At 43.8% G+C, this 20,000-nt stretch overlaps 1 protein-coding gene and 1 long non-coding RNA gene across 8 annotated transcripts in view; both read right to left on the bottom strand.

Annotated features, from left to right (window-relative positions):
• The window catches only part of LOC127004116 (trithorax group protein osa-like), a 278,016-nt gene that overhangs the window by 35,593 nt on the left and 222,423 nt on the right, over nucleotides 1-20,000 (bottom strand). For all 7 annotated transcript variants that reach the window (XM_050871498.1, XM_050871500.1, XM_050871502.1 and 4 more), the window contains one exon: nucleotides 12,298-14,287. In XM_050871498.1, the coding sequence (XP_050727455.1) occupies nucleotides 12,298-14,226 (1,929 nt within the window). In that variant the 5' untranslated portion in view covers nucleotides 14,227-14,287. The remainder of the gene's footprint in view (nucleotides 1-12,297; nucleotides 14,288-20,000) is intronic.
• On the bottom strand, nucleotides 8,987-12,291 carry LOC127004118 (uncharacterized). Its single transcript, XR_007757632.1, has 2 exons — nucleotides 9,325-12,291; nucleotides 8,987-9,282 (listed from the first exon to the last, which is right to left on the bottom strand). It is a non-coding gene; the product is annotated as an uncharacterized LOC127004118 (long non-coding RNA).

Genomic DNA, 20,000 nt, shown 5'->3' with positions numbered 1-20,000 from the left:
AAGGATCAGAAAACATGATTAAAAGAAGAAAACAAAATACAAAACAAAACAAAAAAGAATTAAAAAAAATATTAGAAAAAAAAACGCTAAAAAGAAGTAGAGGTAAGTAAACAAACCTTTAATACAGAAGACAAAATCACTACCAGAAAAAATAAAAGGCTCAGAAAACACGATTAAAAGGAGAAAACAAAACACACAAAAAAATGAATTAACAGAAAAGAAAATATTGGAAAAAAGAATTAAGAAAAGAATAAACCATGACTAAGAAAAGCAAACAAACACATTCATTAGCAGAAAAGAATAAAGAAAAAGAATTAGCATGCACACAAGACCTAATGAGAAAACAAATATACAGCAACAAAAAACAAAACAAATACCAGACATAATTTACACAAAACAAATTACCACAAAAAAAAGATAAAACAAATCAACAAATCACCAGAAAACAAGAAGCAAAATTTGACACACACGTGATTATAGGCGAGAGAAAAAGAGATTAAAGAAAAAGAAAAAAAAAAGTGAGCAAAGAAAAAAAAAAGTTAGCCCACCAAACTTGACTCACATCTCATCCAACCTTCAACGCGAGCCAAAAGTTTTACCTGGACGATACCTGGACGACAAGATGACCAGGTAAACGTGGGTCACCTGTCAACGAGAAGGGCGTGTATACCTGTCCATTGTGTGTGCGTGTGTGTGTGTGTGTGTGTGTTACTGGCTTCACATTTATTGTATTCTTTCTACCTTTCTCTCTATTTCTCTTTTCATTTCCTTCCCTTCCTTATCTCACCCTTTTCCTTTCTCCTCTTTTCCTGTGTGTGTGTGTGTGTGTGTGTGTGTGTGTGTGTGTGTGTGTGTGTGTGTGTGTGTTTTCGACCCTTTTCTTCTTTCCTCCTCCTCCTCCTCTTCCTTCTAAGCACCTCCCCCTATTCCCTCTTCTTCCCTTTCTGTTCTCTCCCCTTTCCCTCTTTCCTCTTCCTCTGCACCTTCTCCGATTCCCTCCTTTTCCCATTCTGTTCTCTCCCCTTTCCTTCTTTCCTCCTCTTTCTCTTCCTTCTATGCAATTTCTTTATTCCTCCTATTCCCTTTCTGTTCATCTTCCTTCCTCACTTTCCGTTAAATCATTCTTCTTTATTCCTTTCCTTCCCCTTTCTTCCCTTCCACATCTCTTATTTATTCTCTCTCTCTCTCTCTCTCTCTCTCTCTCTCTCTCTCTCTCTCTCTCTCTCTCTCTCGTATGTTTACCTGTCCCCCTTCAGGTATGGAGACGAGCCAAGGGAAGAAGACAACAAAGGAAGAGGAAGAAACACCTAACGTCCAAACAAAGGAACTCTCTCTCTCTCTCTCTCTCTCTCTCTCTCTCTCTCTCTCTCTGAACTGGGGAACAAAATCGCCCAAAAAGTTCGAGAATAAAAATGGAAAATAATTTGGTTTTCTTCGTTTTCCCCGCTCTCTCTCTCTCTCTCTCTCTCTCTCTCACAGACACATGCCGTACAAAAAAAAAAGTATAAAAGGATGAAAATGTAACAAAAAAAAAAAACGAACGAAAGAAAAGAAAAACTGAAAAATAAGTTACAGGAGAAGGTTGGGTGAACAGGAGGAGGAGGAAGAAGAAGAAGAAGAGGAGGAAGGGAGGAGGAGGAGGAGGAGGAGGAGGAAAGCACGATAAGAAATTGGGAATGGACGAAGGGTGAGACAAAGAAAGGAGAGACGAGGACGAGGAAGAAAAGAAAAAGACAAAAGACATGAACGAGAGAGAGAGAGAGAGAGAGAGAGAGAGAGAGAGAGAGAGAGAGAGAGAGAGAGCGCAGGATGATAAAAGAGGTACCAACATGGAAGAGTAAAAAAAGAGGAACTGAATAAGAGATAAAGGTGATGAGGGAAGGGAAGGGAAGGGAAGAGAAGGGAAGGGAAGGGAAGAGAAGAGAAAGGAAAGGAAGAGAAGAGAAAGGAAAGGAAAAGAGAAGGGAGGGAAAAGGAAGAAGGGAAGGGACCACAACCACAACCAACCTACTCCTCCTCCTCCTCTTCTTCCTCCTCCGCCTTTCCCCACAAAATAAACACACATCAGTCAGCCCATCACTCACTCCTCCTCCTCCTCCTCTTTCCATTACCACTGCATAGGGAGAGAATGAGAGAAAAAGAGGGAGTGAGGGGAAGGGAGGGAAGATGAAGAGAGGAGAGTAGGGGAGACGAAAGGGAGATGAAGAGGATGAGACGAAGGAAGGGCGAGGAGACGGAAAGATAAAGGAGAGAGGAGGAAGAAGAAGAGGAGGAGGAGGAGGAGGAGGAGGAGGAGAGAAGGGGAGAGAAGACCGGATATTGGGAGGAAAGGAATCTGATTTACCGATTATCAATACACGAGAGAGAGAGAGAGAGAGAGAGAGAGAGAGAGAGAGAGAGAGAATAACGGACATATGAAAGAATGGAACAAATAAAGTGAAATAAATAAATAAACAAAACAGCAGATAAAAAAAAAATAATAATTGTTCCATGCAGCCTCGTGGCGATAATGTTGTTGAAGTTAATTAGTGAACTTCTAACACGACGCCGGAAGCCATAATGGAGAAGGAGGAGGAGGAGGAGGAGGAGGAGGAGGAGGAGGAGGGAGGAAAGAGGGGGAAAGGGATGAGAGGCAGGGAGCGGGGATGATGAAAATGGAAGTAAGGACGTGGAAGAGGAGAAAGAGGAGGAGGAGGAGGAGGAGGAAGAGGGGAAGAGGAGGTAGGTAAGGAGCGCTGAAAATGAACAAGTAATAGAAGATGAAAGTAAAGACAAAGGAGGAGAGTGAAAGGAGGGGAGGAAGGATGAGAGGAAGAGGAGGGGAAGATAAAAATGGAAGAGAAAGACGCGGAGAAAGGAAAGAGGGGAAGAAGTTGAAGAAAGGGAGATGAAAATGAAACAGGAAGGAAAAAGAAAAGAAAGGACGCGGAAGAAGAGAAGAAACCGGGGAAATAAGGAAGGACGAAGAAGGGAAATGAAGGAAAGTTGATGAGAAAAGTGTGAATGGGGAAAGAGAAGAGAAAGAAAGGGAAATACGAAAATGAAACAGAGGAAGGTAAAAGAAAAGAAAGGACGCGGAAGAAAAGAGAAGAAACAGGGGAAGTAAGGAAGAACGAAGGAGGGAAGTGAAGGAAAGTTGATGAGAAAAGTGTGAAAGGGGAAAGAGAAGAGGAAGAAAGGGAAAGACGAAAATGAAACAGAGGAAGGTAAAAGAAAAGAAAGGACACGGAGGAAGAAGATACAGAGGAAGTGAGGAACTACGAAGGAGGGAAGTGAAGGAAAGTAGATGAGAAAAGTATGAAAGAAAAGTGATGAAGATGGTACGAAGAGAGAAGAATGATAATGGATGAAGATAGTTAACAAAGAGGAAAGAAGAAGACAGTGATGGATGAGGATAAAACGAGGAAGAGGGGGAAGAAGAAAAGAAAGTTAAGAATAAAAAAGGAAATACGAATGAAAAATGAAAGTGATACAGAAAAGATTTAAGAGTATAAAACTGAAACGAGGAAGAGGAAGGAGAGGAAAGTTAAGAGAATGAAAGAGAATAATAAGGAAAATAAAAATGAAAAATAAAAGTGGAATAGAAAAGATTTTAAAGTATGAAACGAGGAAGAGGAAGGAGAGGAGAGGAAAGTTAAGAGAATGAAAGAGAATAAAAAGGGAAATAAGAATGAAAAATGAAAATGGAATAGCAAGAGATTAGAGCAAAGAGCAAGAGGAAGGAAAGAGGAGAGAGGATAAGAATTAGAGGAGGAAAGAGGAGCGGGAAAGCTTAAAGAGGAAAGAGGAAAGAGGAGGAGGGGATTGAAGAGGTGAGGAGGAGGAGGAGGAGGATGGAGGGTGAAGCCTTGGAAATGAAGTGACGTTAAAATAGAAAACAAATTACTCGAGATAAGAGGGTAAAAGGAGGAAAAGGAGGAGGAGGAAGTGAAACGGAAGAGAAAATATCTGATGGTGGGGAAAATGAGTGAACAAAATGAGGAGAAACAAAGGGGTAGGAGAAATGGAAGGGAAAGATTGTGTGGTGAGTAAATAAATAAAAAGAGAAAGAGAATAGTTACGTAATAGCAGACTTTAAATGGGAATGCTAACACTGACAGACTAACAGACGAAGAGAAAGACAGACAGACAGAAAGGTCGATGTAAAAAAAAAAGTTGAGAAAAACGCCCCGAAAAACAAACATGAAAGAACACACATACACAGAACACACACACACACACACACACACACACACACACACACACATAGACACACACACAGCATAAAAAAAACAGGCGGACGGAAAGAGACAAAGAAAGAAAAAAACAATAAAAAACCAGGATAAAGTTGAGGTGATGAAGGACGGACTGAAAAACACAAAAAGAAGAATTTGGAACACACACACACACACACACACACACACACACACACACACACACACACACACACACACAGACTTGCATAACATCGAACACGCACGCGAGGAAGCATAAACGACACACACACACACACACACACACACACACACACACACGTCAGACAAACATACATACAAACAAACAGACAACCGGATGGAGAGACGGATAGTGATGAAGACGAACTTAACTATCTTTTTTTTTTCCTTCCCCTTTCACTCCCTTCTCTCCCCCATCCCTTCCCTCCCCTCCCCATCCTCCCCTTCCTTCCTCTTTCCTTCCAAATAAAATGTTGATCACGGTAACACGCTCCCCTTTCCTAACCTCACGAAAATTTCTGAAAAACATACCAATCACAGAGAAAGAAAAGAATGAACGAACCGACGAAAGAGGAAAGAGGGAGGAAGAGAAAAAAAACGAAATAAAAAGAAAAGATAAAAAAAGAACCAACCAATCCCCCAAAGCTCAGGGAAGAAGGGCGTATCTCACATCCCGCCCTCGGCCTTCCAATTTTCGGCCTTACGGAGGGAGAGTGTAAGGGTGGAAATGGGTGCGTGTGGGTGTGAGAGTGTGGGTGTGGGTTGCCTCCTTCTTGCCCATTCCTCCCATTCCTCCTCCTCCTCCTCCTCCTCCTCCACCAGACCAGTCGAGGGAATGATCTTTATTTCAAATTTCATCTTTTTTTTTCTTTTTTTTTCTCTACGTGTTTTTTTTCGTTTCGTTTTCTAAGTCTTTTTCTTTTTCTTCTTTTCTTTTGGTTGGTTTTATATTTTCTCCCTCCGCTTGTTTATTCTTTCTTTTATTAAACATTTTTATTCTTCTCCGTTTTGCTTTCAACGTATTTTTATTATTTTCTTTATGTGTGGAATTTCATTAATCTTTTTCTCTGTAATTTCACTTCGCTTTTTTTTTTTACTTTCTCGTCTTTTTATTACATTCCTTCTTTTCTTTTATTATTTTCTTTCTTTTTGCTGTTGGTAACCTTTATTTATTGCTCGTGTTTCTCTCTAAATTTTTTTCCCTTTCTTTTAGCTTTTTTTTTTCTTTTTTATTTAATTCTATTCTTTACATCGCCGGCTTTAATTTTATAGTTCATACTTCGTTGCTTTCATTCTCTCTCTCTCTCTCTCTCTCTCTCTCTCTCTCTCTCTCTCTCTCTCTCTCTCTCTCTCTTTGTTTCCTCCACTATTGACCCTTCACACTTTCCCCATTCCCCAAAAAAACACTTCCCCTCTCTCTCTCTCTCTCTCTCTCTCTCTCCATCATTAATGCGCCAGGTAAGTGCTAATTAAAGGTGTGCCTAATTACCTGTGTAGGGCTCACTAATGATCCCGTAACACCTGGGGATGAGTATGTGTGTGTGTGTGTGTGTGTGTGTGTGTGTGTGTGTGTGTGTGTGTGTGTGTGTGTGTGTGGGAGGGAGGGAGAGTGAGAGGAAGAGACAGTGGGAGTTCGTGTGTGTGTGTGTGTGTGTGTGTGTGTGTGTTTCGTTTTATTTGATGGTGCAGTTCCCCCACCCTCCTCTCTCTCTCTCTCTCTCTCTCTCTCTCTCTCTCTCTCTCACACACACTGAACACACACGCTTTTGTCTGATAAAACACACACACACACACACACACACACACACACACACACACACACACACACACACACACACACACACACACACACACACACTCTTCCTCTGAAAAGAAAAAAAGAAAAAGAAAAAAAAGCGAAAAAAAAACCACTTCCACGAATGAGGTGCAGCAAATACCTTAGATAATCGCATTTGGACCCCACGCTTACACACACACACACACACACACACACACACACACACACACACAGCTGTTCAATCGCCGGGTAGGAAAAGTTGATTCTTCCTCCTCCTCCTCCTCCTCTTCCTCCTCTTGCTCCCTCCTCCTTAAGGCTCTCTTTTCTCCTTTCTATTTGGCACTTTCCTCCTCCTCTTCCTCCTCCTCCTAATTTAATTCAACCCTCCCTCTCTCCCTTCCTCATTCGCTTCTTCCTTCTCATCTCTTCTCCATCTCACAACACTCCTTTACTCTCTCTCTCTCTCTCTCTCTCTCTCTCTCTCTCTCTCTCTCTCTCTCTCTCTCTCTTTTTTCTTCTTACTTTCTCTTTTTTCCCTCTTCCTTACTGTTTTGTTTTTTTCTTTCCTCTTTTGTTATAATATTCCTTCCTTCTCCTCCTCCTTCGTCTTCATTCCAGTTTTCTTTCATTTTCTTTTTGTGTTATCCAAGTTCTTCCTTTTCTTCCATTCCTTTTCATATTTTCTTTTCCATGATTTTTTTCTTTTCATCTCAATTTTTTTCGTCCTTATCCTTTTCCTTTCTTCTAATATTTTTTCTACGCTATTTTTATTTTTATCTCCACAACCTTTTTCCTCCTCTTTCTTTTCCTTCTCATATTTTCTCTACACTTTCCTTTCATCTCCCCATTTTTTTCCTCTTCCATCTTCTTTTCCATTTCACATTTTCTCTACGCTGTTTTTCTTTTTATCTTTCCATTTTTCATCCTCTTCCATCTTCTTTTCCATTTCACATTTACTCTACGCTTTTTCTTTTTCTTTCCCCATTTTCATTCTCTTCCTTTTTCTTCCTTTTCCATTTCACATTTTCTCAACGCTCATTTTCTTCTTATATTTACTTTACGATCTTTCTTTTTTCTTTTTATCTCCCAATTTTTTTTCATTCTCTTCCCTTTCCTCCTTTACCTAACATTCCTTCCTCCTCATTTATGTCTCCTCCACACTTCCTTTTTTTCTTCTTTTAATTTTTCCTTCCATCCTCCTTCTCCCCCTCCTCCTTTTTTATCCTCTTCCCCTTCCTCCTTTACCCAGCATTCCTTCCTCCTTAATTCTGTCTCCTCCACACTTCCTTTTTTTCTTCTTTTGATTCTTCCTTTCCCCCCTCCTCCTCCTCCTCCTCCTCCTCCATCTTCCACCTTTGGTTCGATAGTTAGTGTAGCTTGTCACAAACAGTTTCCTAAGGACCATCAAGTCTGCTGTTGTTTGTCCTTCCTTTGTGTTCCTTTGTGTTCCTCTTAAAGGTAGTAATTTCCTCTTATTCCTCTCTTTACTGTAAAATTTCCATGTCCCTTTCTTCCTTAAAGGTACATGGTGTTCTCTTCTAACTATTTCCTGCCGGTACGTTGCCGGAGGGAGAGTTGCGTGGGGAGGAGCCTTCATCTATTCTGTCCTGTCCTACCACACGTAGATTACTAGTAGTAGCGGTAGTAAACAGACACCCTCGCCATAGACCGATAGGTCTTCTGGTGTCTGTTCTTCCTATGTATTCCTCCTCCTCCTCCTCCTCTCCCATTATCTCTCCCCAACTAGCACTTACTGTCTCTCGGAACAACCAAAACTGCCGTCCTCCTCCTCCTCCTCCTCCTCCTCCTCCTCCTCCTCCTCCTCCTCCTCCTCTCTCTCCTCTCCCTTCCCTAAGCTGTTCCTCCTTCCTTAACTCCTTCCCTCCCATTATCTCCCTTCCTCCTCCTCCTCCATGCACTCCCTGGCCTTTCCCCCCTTACCTCACTTACCTACCTTAATGACTTCACCTTTCCTCCTACACTCCTCTTCCCTTTCCGTTCTACCTTTCTCAACTTCCCTTAAATCGTTCTTCTTTATTCCTTTCCTTCCCACATCTCTCTCTCTCTCTCTCTCTCTCTCTCTCTCTCTCTCTCTCTCTCTCTCTCTCTCTTGGTTACCTTTCCTCCTCTTCCCTCTACTTCGTTATCTCTTCCACAAACTTTTCTCCTCCTCTTATCTTATCTCTCTCCTTTTCTCTCCATTGGCTGTTATATTCCTCTCTTCTCTTTCCTCTCTTTCTCACCTTTTCTCTCTCTTCTTCCATCCTTCACTTTTATCCCTTCATTCTTCTTTCTCTCTCACTTCCCTTTCTTCTATCATCAATTCTTTTTCCCCCTCTCTCTATTCACTTTCCTTCACTCCTCTCCCCTTTCTCTCCTTTCTCCTCTTTTCCCTCTTCTCCCATCCTTCAATTATGTCCCCTTAGTCTTCTTTCTCTTTCATTTCCCTTTCTTCTATCATCAATTCTTTCCCACCCTCTCTCTTTTACTTTCCTTCACGCCTCTCCCTTTCCTCTCCTTTCTCCCTTTTTCTCTCTTCTTCCATCCTTCAATTCTGTCCACTTCATTATTTTTTCTCTCCTTCCCCATCTCTCACTTCCCTTCGCCCTCTTCTCCCTCCCCCCTCTCCCCCCTTCCCCCTCCCCCTGTGATGGTTCCTCTCGCACCTGGCCGCGCTAACACCTGTCCAACGCGCTGATAATACAGTCTCACCTGTGTATATACTCCGACAGGTAAAAAAAAAAAAAAAGTTCACCTGCACAATATTACCTTATTTTTTTGCACTAGCGCGCGCTCCTGTTCTCTCTCTCTCTCTCTCTCTCTCTCTCTCTCTCTCTCTCTCTGGGGCAGCTTTAATTCTTTTTTTTTTCTTTCTTTTTCTCTCTCATTTTAAGTTGCTCCTCATTAATTAAACGTCTTTGATGATGCTCTTTTTTCTCTTTCTTTCCTTCTTCTTTTTTTAATTTTTTTTATTCGCGGATTCTCATTAAGTCGCGTCTTTTTTTCTTTTCCTTTTTTTTTTAACTCTTTTATCCTCGTGTGTGTGTGTGTGTGTGTGTGTGTGTGTGTGTGTGTGTGTGTGTGTGTGTGTGTGTGTGTGTGTGTGTGTTAATTGGCGTTGTTGTTTTTATTTCCTTTGGTTCCTACTTACTCTACTTTTCTTTCTACTTACATACTTTTTTCTTCCATTCCACACAATTTTTCCTACTTACCCACTTTTCTTCCTACCTACCACACTTGTCTTCCTATCAACCACATTTTTCTTCCTACCTACCACACTTGTCTTCCTACCTACCACATTTTTCTTCCTATCTACCACATTTGTCTTCCTACCTACCACAGTTTTCTTCCTATCACACTTTCATTCCTACCTATTCACCTTTCTTCCTACCTACCACATTTTTTTTCTACCTACCACACTTCTCTTCCTACTTATCCACTTTTCGTTCCTACCCACGTCAATTTCTTTTCATTATTATTCTATTTCTTTTTTGCTCGCCAATGATAAGCTTCTTACATTCTTCGTTTTCCTTTTCTATTTTAACATCCTTCACTGATATTGGCGAACATTATTTAACTGTGAGGAGCAAGAGTTGGAGGAGGAGGAGGAGGAAGAAGGGGAAGAGTAGGAGGAAGTGGAAATAAACGAAAGATGAGATGAATGAGAATGTGAAGTGGAAGAGGAGGAGGAGGAGCAGGAGGAGGAGGAGAAGTTGAAAGCGGAAACGAAGGAGGAAAGGAAGAGGAGGAAGGTAAGAGAAAGGAAAGTAGAGGAAAGAAAAGGAAAGGAGGAGAGGAATGAAAAGAAAAATGCAACCTCCTAAATAAAATAAAAAAGTGGCGAAAGAAGGGGGAAGAGGGGCAAGGGGAAGACAGAAAGAGGAGGATTGGACACAGGAATTAGCAGTGATGTCAGTAAGTTCGCAGATGATACCAAGATCGGTAGAGTAATCCAATCAGACAGGGACGCTAGCGTTCTCCAGGATGAGCTTGACAGACTATATGATTGGGCGGGGAAGTGGCAGATGGAATTCAATGTCGGGAAGTGTAGCATTCTGAGTGTAGGTAGGAATAATCCCTCACACAATTACTCCCTAAATGGCACTCCTCTAAGCAGGTCTGGGCGTGAGAGAGACTTAGGAGTCCTAGTGAGCGCTGACCTCCGTCCTAGGGCTCAATGCATTCAGGCTAAAAATCGGGCAAACAGAGTACTAGGTTTCATCTCAAGGGGCGTGAGCAATAGGAGCGCTGAAGTCATCCTCAAACTTTACTTAGCACTAGTTAGACCTCATCTCGATTATGCAGTTCAGTTCTGGTCCCCCTACTATAGAATGGATATCAAGATGTTAGAATCTGTACAGAGGAGGATGACAAAGATGATTCAGGGGGTGAGAAACTTGCCTTATGAAGACAGGCTGAAGCAGTTAAATTTACACTCTCTAGAAAGGCGAAGGTTGCGAGGAGACTTGATCGAAGTCTATAAATGGATGAAGAGCTTTAACAAAGGGGATGTCAATAAGATTTTGATAGTAAAAGAGCCAGGTAGAACGCGTAGCAATGGTTTCAAGTTAGACAAATTCAGATTCAACAAAGACATAGGCAAGAATTGGTTCACCAATAGAGTGGTAGATGAATGGAACAGGCTTGGGAGCCATGTTGTGAGCGCCAACACCATAGATACATTCAAGAAGAGGTTAGATAAAGCCATGGATGGTGAGGTAAGGTGGGGTTGAGTGTACAGGAGCTGCCTTGTATACGCCAACCGGCCTCTTGCAGACTCCTTACGTTCTTATGTTCTTATGTTTTTATGAAAAGAAAGTAAGAGAAAGGAAAGGAAATTAAAGGAGAAACATAACCGCACTCAAAATAGGGTGTGGGGGGGGGGGAACAAGGAAGGAGAAGGATGGAGGAAACAGGCAGAGGGAGGTAAGAGGGAAGGGGGAGAGATAGAGGGGGGTTAAGGGGGGAGGGAAGAGGCAGGGGGAGGTTAGGGGGGAGGGAGTGGAGGGTTGAAGTGTTATTCCGGCAGATGTGAAAGCGATCATGGCAAGTGGTTCCGTGAGGCAAGGAAAGGAAAGGAAAGGAAAAGACAGGACAGGAAAGGAAAAGACAGGACAGGACAGGAAAGGAAAGGAAAGGAACGGAAGGGAAAGGAAGACAGGAAAGGAAAGGAAAAGACAGGACAGGAAAGGAAAGGAAAGGAAAGGAAGACAGGAAAGGAAAGGAAAAGATAGAACAGGACAGGAAAGGAAGAAACAGGAAAGGAAAAGAAAGGAAAGGAAAGGAAAGGAAAAGAAAGGAAGACAGGAAAGGAAAGGAAAGGAAAAGATAGAACAGGACAGGAAAGGAAAAGACAGGAAGGGAAAGGAAAAAACCGGACAAGAAAAAAGGAAAAGACAAGACAGGAAAGGAAAAGACAACAGGAAGAAAATAAAATAAAAAATAAAATGAGCATCAGTCCAGGAAATAAAATATACAACAGATGGAGGACAATAAAAAAAGATAATAATAGGAATAAAAATGATAAGAAAAGAACCAACACGCACGAACACAGGAGTAATTTCACGTAACATTTAACTACACACACACACACACACACACACACACACACACACACACACCTGTATGCTAATTAACGCCCCCCCTCCCCCCTTTTTTGGCCTAGTAGAAACACGCTGCATTGTGGTCGTTGTGAACCCTTGCTTCCCTCCCCTCCCCCTTCAACCCCCCACCCCCTTGCCATCCCATCCCATCCTGATCAGCGGCAGCAAGATTGGATCGCCTTTCGCCGCTCTTCCAGCCGCTTAATATCCTGATAAATCACCACAGCCCCCCACAACCCTCTCCCCCCCACCCTGCAGCTGGTGGCCCGCGGCGAGGCGAGGCGAGGGGCAGACTGATTTTAATGGGGTGACAAGTGTGAGCTGGGAGAGGGGAGAAGGGTGGGGGGGGGGCTGGAAGAGGGGAAGAGGGTGAGGAGGGGTGAGAGGAGAGGGTGTATGGTGTTGCAGGGCCCTCTCTCTCCCCTCGCCGGCCGTGTAATGAACATGACCACCCAGCGGAGAGGCGCGGCGCTGACTAATTGTGCGCTGCCGCCGCCGCTGCCGCGTGATTGGTGATGCAAGAGGCTAAGTGGCCCTGGCCGGAAGTGGCGGAAAAAGAGTGGCAGGCGGGGCTTGTAAAGGAGGGGGAGGGGGTGACTCCTGGGTGAGGCCGGTGTCAGTGAGCCCGACACGCCCATGGGAGGGGGCGGGATAACATGCAACACAAGCGGGGATCGCGCCCCCTGAGGGTTCGGGTACTCACCGGTTTGGGGCGCTTGGCGGGGGGCGGCGTGTCGCTCTTGATGGGGAAGTGCGTGAGCGGCGTGGTGGCCCTGCTGGGGGAGGAGTTGGGGGCACGGGGCTCCAACTTCACGGCGGCCAGAGGGGGGGACGCCCCCGGACCCATCCCCGCCGCCGCCGTCACCACGACTGCCGCTGGGGAGGGGGCGGAGGTGAGGGTGACGGAGGTGGGGGCGGAGGCAGCAGCGGCGGCGGCGGCGACGACAGCGGCAGAAGGAGGTATTGCCGGCGTCAGGGCGGGGTTGGGGAGCGGCCGCGGGGACGACGCCAAGGGCTGGGGCTGGGGGGGCGGGGGGGACGTCGTGCCGTTAAGGTCGTGGCGGCGTTTGTCCTTCTTGTGGGTGGCGCGCACGTGGGGCTGCGAGCGAGGCGGCGCCCGGCCGTTCATCTCCGGCGTGGTGGTGGTGCCGGTGGTGGTGCTGTTGGTCATGACGCCGCCGCCGCTGCTGTTGTTATTGTTGTTGTTGCCGCTGCCGCCGGTGCTGCCGCCGCCGGTGCTGTTGACGCCGCCGAGGCCACCGGTGCCGGGCTCCAGCTTGATGTGGGCGCCGTTGTGGTGGAGGGTGGGCGGCGTGGAGGGCAGTGGACCGCTGTTGTTTTGCTGCGACTGCTGAGGGGCGGCCTGCGGGGGTGGGGGTTGGTGTGGCGGCGCCCCGTGCGGCTGTTGCTGCTGCGGGGGCTGCTGCTGGGGCATGGGGGGGTGCTGTTGGTGCAGCTGCTGGTGGTGCTGCTGCTGCATGGGGGTCGGGGGGGCCTGGTGGGGGGGGCCGGGACCCATGTCACTCTTGACAATCTCGTGTTTGGCTTCGCTGTTCTTGGTCGTTGGTTTCGTCCGTTTAATCTTCATCTTGAGGCTGTGTTTGTCCTCCGGCGTCTGCTGCTGCGACTGCTGCGTCTGCTGCTGCTGAGGCCCGCTGGAGGTGGGGGTGCCGCTGACGCCACCGCTGGCGCCGCTGGGCGATGTGGATGACGATGCGTTGGCGTGGTGGTGGTGATGGTGATGGTGATGGTGGTGGTGGTGGTGCTGCGGGGGCGGGGCGGCGGAGCTCATCCTCCCACGGTCGGCCTGGGCGATGTCGGCGTCCAGGTCAATGATCAGGTCGCCCACGCCCACGTCCCACTCCTGGTCGTCATACTCGAAGTTTGGCGCTTGCTGCCGGGGACCGCCCGTGCCGGGGCCTTGCTGCGGGGCGCCGGGGCCTTGCTGCGGGGCGCCGGGGGACTGCTGAGGCTTCGGCTGCTTCTGCGGCTGCGACTGCGGCTGCTGCTGCGATTGCGGCGGCTGCTGAGGCGGCTGCTGGGGCGGCGGCTGCTGGGGCTGCGGCTGCTGCTGCTGTTGTTGTTGGCCTGACTGGCCAGGAGGCCCTCTGTGCTGCGGGGGAGGGGGGGCAGGGGAGGGGGAGCCTTGCTGTCGCTGGTACGGCTTGGGCGGGGTGGAGGGCTGGTGCGCCGGCTTCTGCTGCTGGAGCTGTGCCTGCGGCTTGGCGGGCTGCGGGGGCGGGGGCTGCGGGGGCGGGGGCTGCGGGTGGTGGTGCTGGTGGTGGTGCTGGTGCTTGCCCTGCTGTGGGAAGGGGAGGCCCTTATGCTTACCCTGCTGGTAGGCGCCGCCGCTGGGAGCCTTCGAGTTCTGGTAGTTTTGTTGCGGCTGCGACTGTTGATGATGGTGCTTGTTGGCGTGGTGATGGTAGTGATGGTGATGATGTTTGTTAGGCTGTTGGTGATTGTGGTTGTTGTGATGATGATGGGGGCGGTGGTGGTGGTGGTGGGCGGGAGGCTGGTGTGGGTGTGGGTGGGTGGAGGCACCCGCGGAGCCAGCAGTCGCCCCGCTGAGGCTCGAGGGCGCCTGCTTGTTCCGGGGGGCGGTGGCTCCCTCCAGGGGTGACTCGCGCATTACGGGCGCCCCACCATCACGCCCACGCCCCCCCGCGCGCCCACGCCCGCACGCCCATCACCTGCAACAAGAGAAAACACGGGTAAATTTCTCACGTCCGTCCACCTTTGTCAGAATCACTTAGTAAATAGAATATGCAAAAGAAAATAAAGATGTTTGCAGCATTATGCAAAACAGTAGTTCCACCCCCCTCTCTCTCTCACACACACACACACACACACACACACACACACACACACACACACACACACGGGCCTGATTGCATTACAGCTTCCACGGTGTTGTTCCTGCTGATGATATTGTATTGGCGGCGGCGGCGGCAGCTTTAATTTTCGCCCAATACTAGAAAATTAATTGTGCGTCGACGAGGAGGAGGGGGAGGAGGAGGAGGAGGAGGGAGATGATACTGAAAGGAACCTGACAATGAAAGGAAAACATAGAAGAAAAGAAGAGTAATACTAAGACTCGACAAGTATGATAAAACCTAACTATTATTCTGATCTCGGCTGATTGGCTTTCGAGACACATCGCTTGTAGGAACGGAATGACAATGAGAGCCAGGGAGAAAAAAAAGGGAATTAATGGAGAGGAGACGAAGCGATAAACGAAAAGACGAGGGGAAAGAAAGAAGGGAGGAGAAGGAGGAAGTAAAGGATGAAGATGAAGGGAAAGGAAGGTAAATGAGAAGGGAAAGTTAGAAAACCATGAGAACTGAAAAAAGGAAGAGGAGGAAGAGGAGGAAAAACGAAGCGAAAGACGAAGTAAAAGATGAAGATAAAGGAGAAGGAAAAAAAGAAAAGTGAGGGAAGACGACGAACCGAGACGAAATGAAAAAAAAAAAAAAAAAGGGAGAAGGAGGAGCAAGTAAAAGATGTAGATGAAGAAGGAAAGGCAGAAGGAAGGTAAATGAGAAAGGAAATAAGAGAAAAGACAAAGAACACGAGGAGGAAAAGAGGAAAAGTGAGAAGACGAAGAGAGACGAAGGGAAAAAAAAAGAAGGGAAGAGGAGGAGCAAGTAAAAGATGTAGATGAAGAAGGAAAGGCAGAAGGAAGGTAAATGAGAAAGGAAAATAAGAGAAAAGACGAAGAACGCGAGGAGCAAAAGAGGAAAAGTGAGAAGACGAAGAGACGAAGGGAAAAAAAAAGAAGGGAAGAGGAGGAGCAAGTAAAAGATGTAGATGAAGAAGGAAAGGCAGAAGGAAGGTAAATGAGAAAGGAAATAAGAGAAAAGACAAAGAACGCGAGGAGCAAAAGAGGAAAATTGCAAGACGAAGCGAGACGAAAGGAAAAAAAAAGAAGGGAAGAGGAAGTAAAAGATGAAGATGGAGAAGGGAAGGCAGAAGGAAGGAAAGTAAATGGAAAAGGAAAATTACACAACCGCGAGGAGAGGAGGAAAAAGAGGAGGAAGGATAGACAAAAAACACAAGGAAAAAAGTTAATGGAGGGAAGAAGTAAAACATGAAGAGGAAGGAGAAGGAAAAGCAGAAGAAAAAGGAGAAAGGAAAATGAGAGAAAACCGTGAGGAAGCAGGAAAAGATGAAAGGAAGAAGGAAAGAGACAAAGAGCAGAAAGAAGAAAATTGAATAACAGGAAATAAAGAAAAGACGGAAAAGAAAAAAGAAGGAAAGTATGTGAGAAAGAATAAGAAAAACAAAACCGTACGAAGGATAAAGGAAAGAAAAAAGAAAATAAAGGAAGATGGAAAGACAAAAAACAAGAGTAAAAAGGTGGAACAGAAAATGATAAAAGATAAAAGAAGGAAAGTAAATAAGAAAGAAAAACAGAAAACCACGAGGGAGCAGGAAAGAAGAGAAAAGAAAGGAAAGGAAGAAGACGGAAAGACCAAAAACAAGAGATAAAAAGGAGGAACAAGAAATGAGAAAAGATAAGATAAAAGAAAGAAAGTAAATGAGAAAGAAAAACAGAAAACCACGAGGAAGCAGGAAAGAAGAGAAAAGAAAGGAAAAGAAGAAGACGGAGAGACAAAGAACAAGAGATAAAAAGGAGGAACAACAAGAAATGAGAAAAGAAAAGATAAAATAAGGAAAGTAAATAAGAAAAAAAAACAGAAAACCACGAGGAAGCAGGAAAGAAGAGAAAAGAAAGGAAAAGAAGAAGACGGAGAGACAAAGAACAAGAGAAGAGGGAGAAACAACAGGAAATGAGAAAAGATAAGGGAAAATAAGGAAAGTAAATAAGAAAAAAAAACAGAAAACCACGAGGAAGCAGGAAAGAAGAGAAAAGAAAGGAAAAGAAGAAGACGGAGAGACAAAGAACAAGAGAAGAGGGAGGAACAACAGGAAATGAGAAGAGATAAGAGAAAATGAGGAAAGTAAATAAGAAAGAAAAACAGAAAACCACGAGGAAGCAGAAAAGAAAAAGAGAAAAGTAAGGAAAGGAAGAAGACGGAAAGACCAATAACAAGAGAAGGAAAAAGGAGGAACAACAGGAAATGAGAATAAGGCAAAAGAGAAAAGCAGGAAGATAAATGAGAAAGGAAAAAAAACTTAAAACTGAGGAAGAAGGGAAGAAGGAAAGAAAGGAAGGAGAGACAAAGACCAAGAAAAGAAAAATAGAAACAACAGGAAATGAGAAAGGACACAACAAAAGGAGAATCCCAAGAATATATATAAAAAAACAAAACATACAAACCAAGAGGAGGAGGAGGATGAAAAGCAAAAAAAACAAACACAGAAAGACAGAGAAAAACACGAGGAAGATGAAAGGAAGAAGGAAAGAGGAAAGAAGAGGAAGAAGAAAGATAATTATTACAGTGCATCTGCCAACGGTACGATAACACCCCCCTGTCTTCCTCCTCTTCCACTTTCATCCTCCTCCTCCTCCTCCTGCTTCGCCTCCCTCAGTGCCGTACGATAACTTTTCCGCCCTGAGCTGCCGGTTGGGTGAGGCAGCAGCGGCAGGGTGCAGCGATGGACCAGGGAGCAGGAGAGGCGAAGGGAAGGAAGGAGGATTGGAGGGAGGTGAAGGTGTAGGGAACGAAGGAAGGGAGGAAGGATGGGGTGAGGAACGGATGGAAGAGACAGAAATATGACAGCAGGAGACGAAGGGAAGGAAGGTGGATTGGAGGAAGATGAAAATGTGTTGGGAACGAAGGAAGGGTGGAGGCAGGAAGGGAAGGAAGGGTGGAAGGAAGGGAAGACAGATGGAATGGGCTGAGAAAAGCGAATAAACGGGAGAAGCAAAAGGGAAGGAAAAAGGACGGAAGAGAAAATAAAAGTTAGGTTAAGGAAAAAGGACGGAGAATAAAAAGTTAAAGGGATAAGGAATGAAGGAAAAGGGAAAGAAGGGAAGGAAGGAAAGAAGAGGGGACAAACAGAATAGAAAAACAGGAGAGTAAACAGAGATAAGAAATTAGATGACTGAAGGGTGATGAGGAAGGACGGAAAAGAGGAAGGAGAGGAACAGCGAAAATGGAACAGAGGAAACACGAAATAAAGTTAAAAGAATAAGGAATAAGAATAAAAGAACGAAGGCAAGGAAGAAGAGGAAGAAAGAATAAAAAATGGGTATAATAAATGAAAGACAGGAAGAAAAGGAAGTAGATAAAGAAGGGGGGATAGACACGAATGAGGTATTAAAGATAAGAAAATTGGATAAAAAAAAGAAGGATAGAAGGGATAGACAAGAATAGGGACGGGATGAGAAACAGGATAATACCAAAGAGGCGAGGAAGGGAAGAGAAGGAGGAGATAAATGAGAATGTCAAGAAAGAAGGGGATGGAGGAGGGGAGGAACTGAGATGAGAAATGAAATAGAGGGACGAGAGGGGAGGAAGACGGAGGAAGGAAGGAGATGACAAGGACGGAAGGAAGAAACGAAGGGAAAAAAAAGAAGGGCTGACAAGGATAATTAGATAGAGGGGAAACAGAAGATGGAAGAAATATACGTGTAAGAGGAGTATTGAAAGAAAAATGGGATAATGAAGGAACGAAGAGAGGAGATATAGAAAAAAATGGAGTCGGGGAATGAATAGAAATGAAAAAAAGGAAATAATGGGGAGATGAAGAGACGGGAAGCTGAGAGGAGATGTTGAGGAAGAAAAAAAAAGAAGTGGAATGAGGAGGAGGAGGAGTAAGAGAAGATAATGAAGGGTGAAAAGAAGAGGAAGATGGGATAAATAGGAGTAAAACGAGTACATGAAAGAATAAAAAGAGGAGATAACAAAGGGACAAAAAAAAAAGGAGATAGGGTGCCAGCTGTTGTTGATGGTGATGAAAGGGATGGAGGAGAGATGGGAGAGGAAGATAATGGCGACGAAGGGAAGGGAAAGAGAGAAAAGTTGGAGAGATAAAAGAAGAATGGAAAAAAGATGAAGAAAACACAGATGCACGAAGAGGGAGGAAAAAAATAAAGAAAATAAGAAATAGAGATAAACGAAAAAATAAAGAAATACAGAAATAAAGGAGAAAGAAAAAGAAATAAGAGAATAGGAGAAAGAGGAAAAAATAGATAAATAAAGACATAAAGGAGAAAGTAAAGATAATAAAAGAAAAAAAGAATTGAAAGAAAATATTAAAGAAAAACACTTATCCACAATTGCATAATCGACACTTTATTAGACGGAGATAAAAGATAATGAGATATGGAAAAAACAAGAAGCAAATAAGACGAATAAAGAGGAGGAGGAGGAGGAGGAGGAGGAGGGGGAGGAGGGGGGGGAGGAGGAGGAGGAGGAGGAGGGCCCATTAATATTTCTGTAAGAGGGTCACAAAAAATAGTAACCGACAATGAGGAAGATAAGCGAACCAAAACAGTGATAAAGGAACGTAAGTGGACGGATAAGATTAAAGATAACAAGTGATGAGGCCGATAAAAAATAATAACAACAATAATAATAATAATAATAATAATAATAATAATAATAATAATAATAATAATAATAATAATAATGGTGTGTATATATATATGAAAGATAATATTGAAAGGACGAAGAGAGAAGAGAGGAAAAAAATGGAGTGGAAATATGAATAGAAATAAAAAAGGAAGTAAGAGGAATAAAAATAAAGGAGGAAATGGAGAAAAAATAAGTAAAATAGGAATAAAAAAAGAAATTTGAATGAAAATAAAGGAGGAAAAGGAGAAAAAAAGTAAAATAGGAATAAAAAAGGAAATAATAAGAAGGAAAATAAAGGAGGAAATGCAGAAAAAAGAAGTAAAATAGGAATAAATAAGGAAGTAATAGGAATGAAAATAAAGGAGGAAATGGAGAAAAAATAAGTAAAATAGGAATAAAAAAGGAAATAATAAGAATGGAAATAAAGAATGACAAAGAATGAGATTGAAAAATAAAAGGAAAAAGGGAACAGAAATCTAAAATGAATGATTGAAAAAAAAAAGGAAAAAGGGAACAGAAATCTAAAATGAATCACTAGACAAAAAAAGTGAAAAAAAATAAGAAAATATAAAAAATGATAGGAAAAAAAGAAAGGAATGGGAATATGAATAGAAATAAAAAAGAAATAATAATAATGAAAATAACAAGTGAAAAAAATAAGAAAATAAAAAAAATTATAGGAAAAAAAGAAAGGAGTGGGAATATGAATAGAAATAAAAAAGGAAATAATAAGAATGAAAATAAAGAATGCTAAAGAACGAGATTGAAAAAAAAAGGAAAAAGGGAACAGAAATATAAAACTGAATCACTAAACAAAAAAGTTTTAAAAAAATGGAGATTATAAGAGGAAAAAAATGAAGTGGGAATATGAAAAGAAATAAAAAAGGAAATAATAAGAATGAAAATAATGATAAAGAAT

The sequence above is a fragment of the Eriocheir sinensis genome, chromosome 27 (assembly GCF_024679095.1).
Source record: "Eriocheir sinensis breed Jianghai 21 chromosome 27, ASM2467909v1, whole genome shotgun sequence".
Classification (NCBI taxonomy): domain Eukaryota; kingdom Metazoa; phylum Arthropoda; class Malacostraca; order Decapoda; family Varunidae; genus Eriocheir; species Eriocheir sinensis.
The sequence above is the reverse complement of the archived record's forward strand: the minus strand, read 5'-3'. Positions and strand labels throughout refer to the sequence as shown.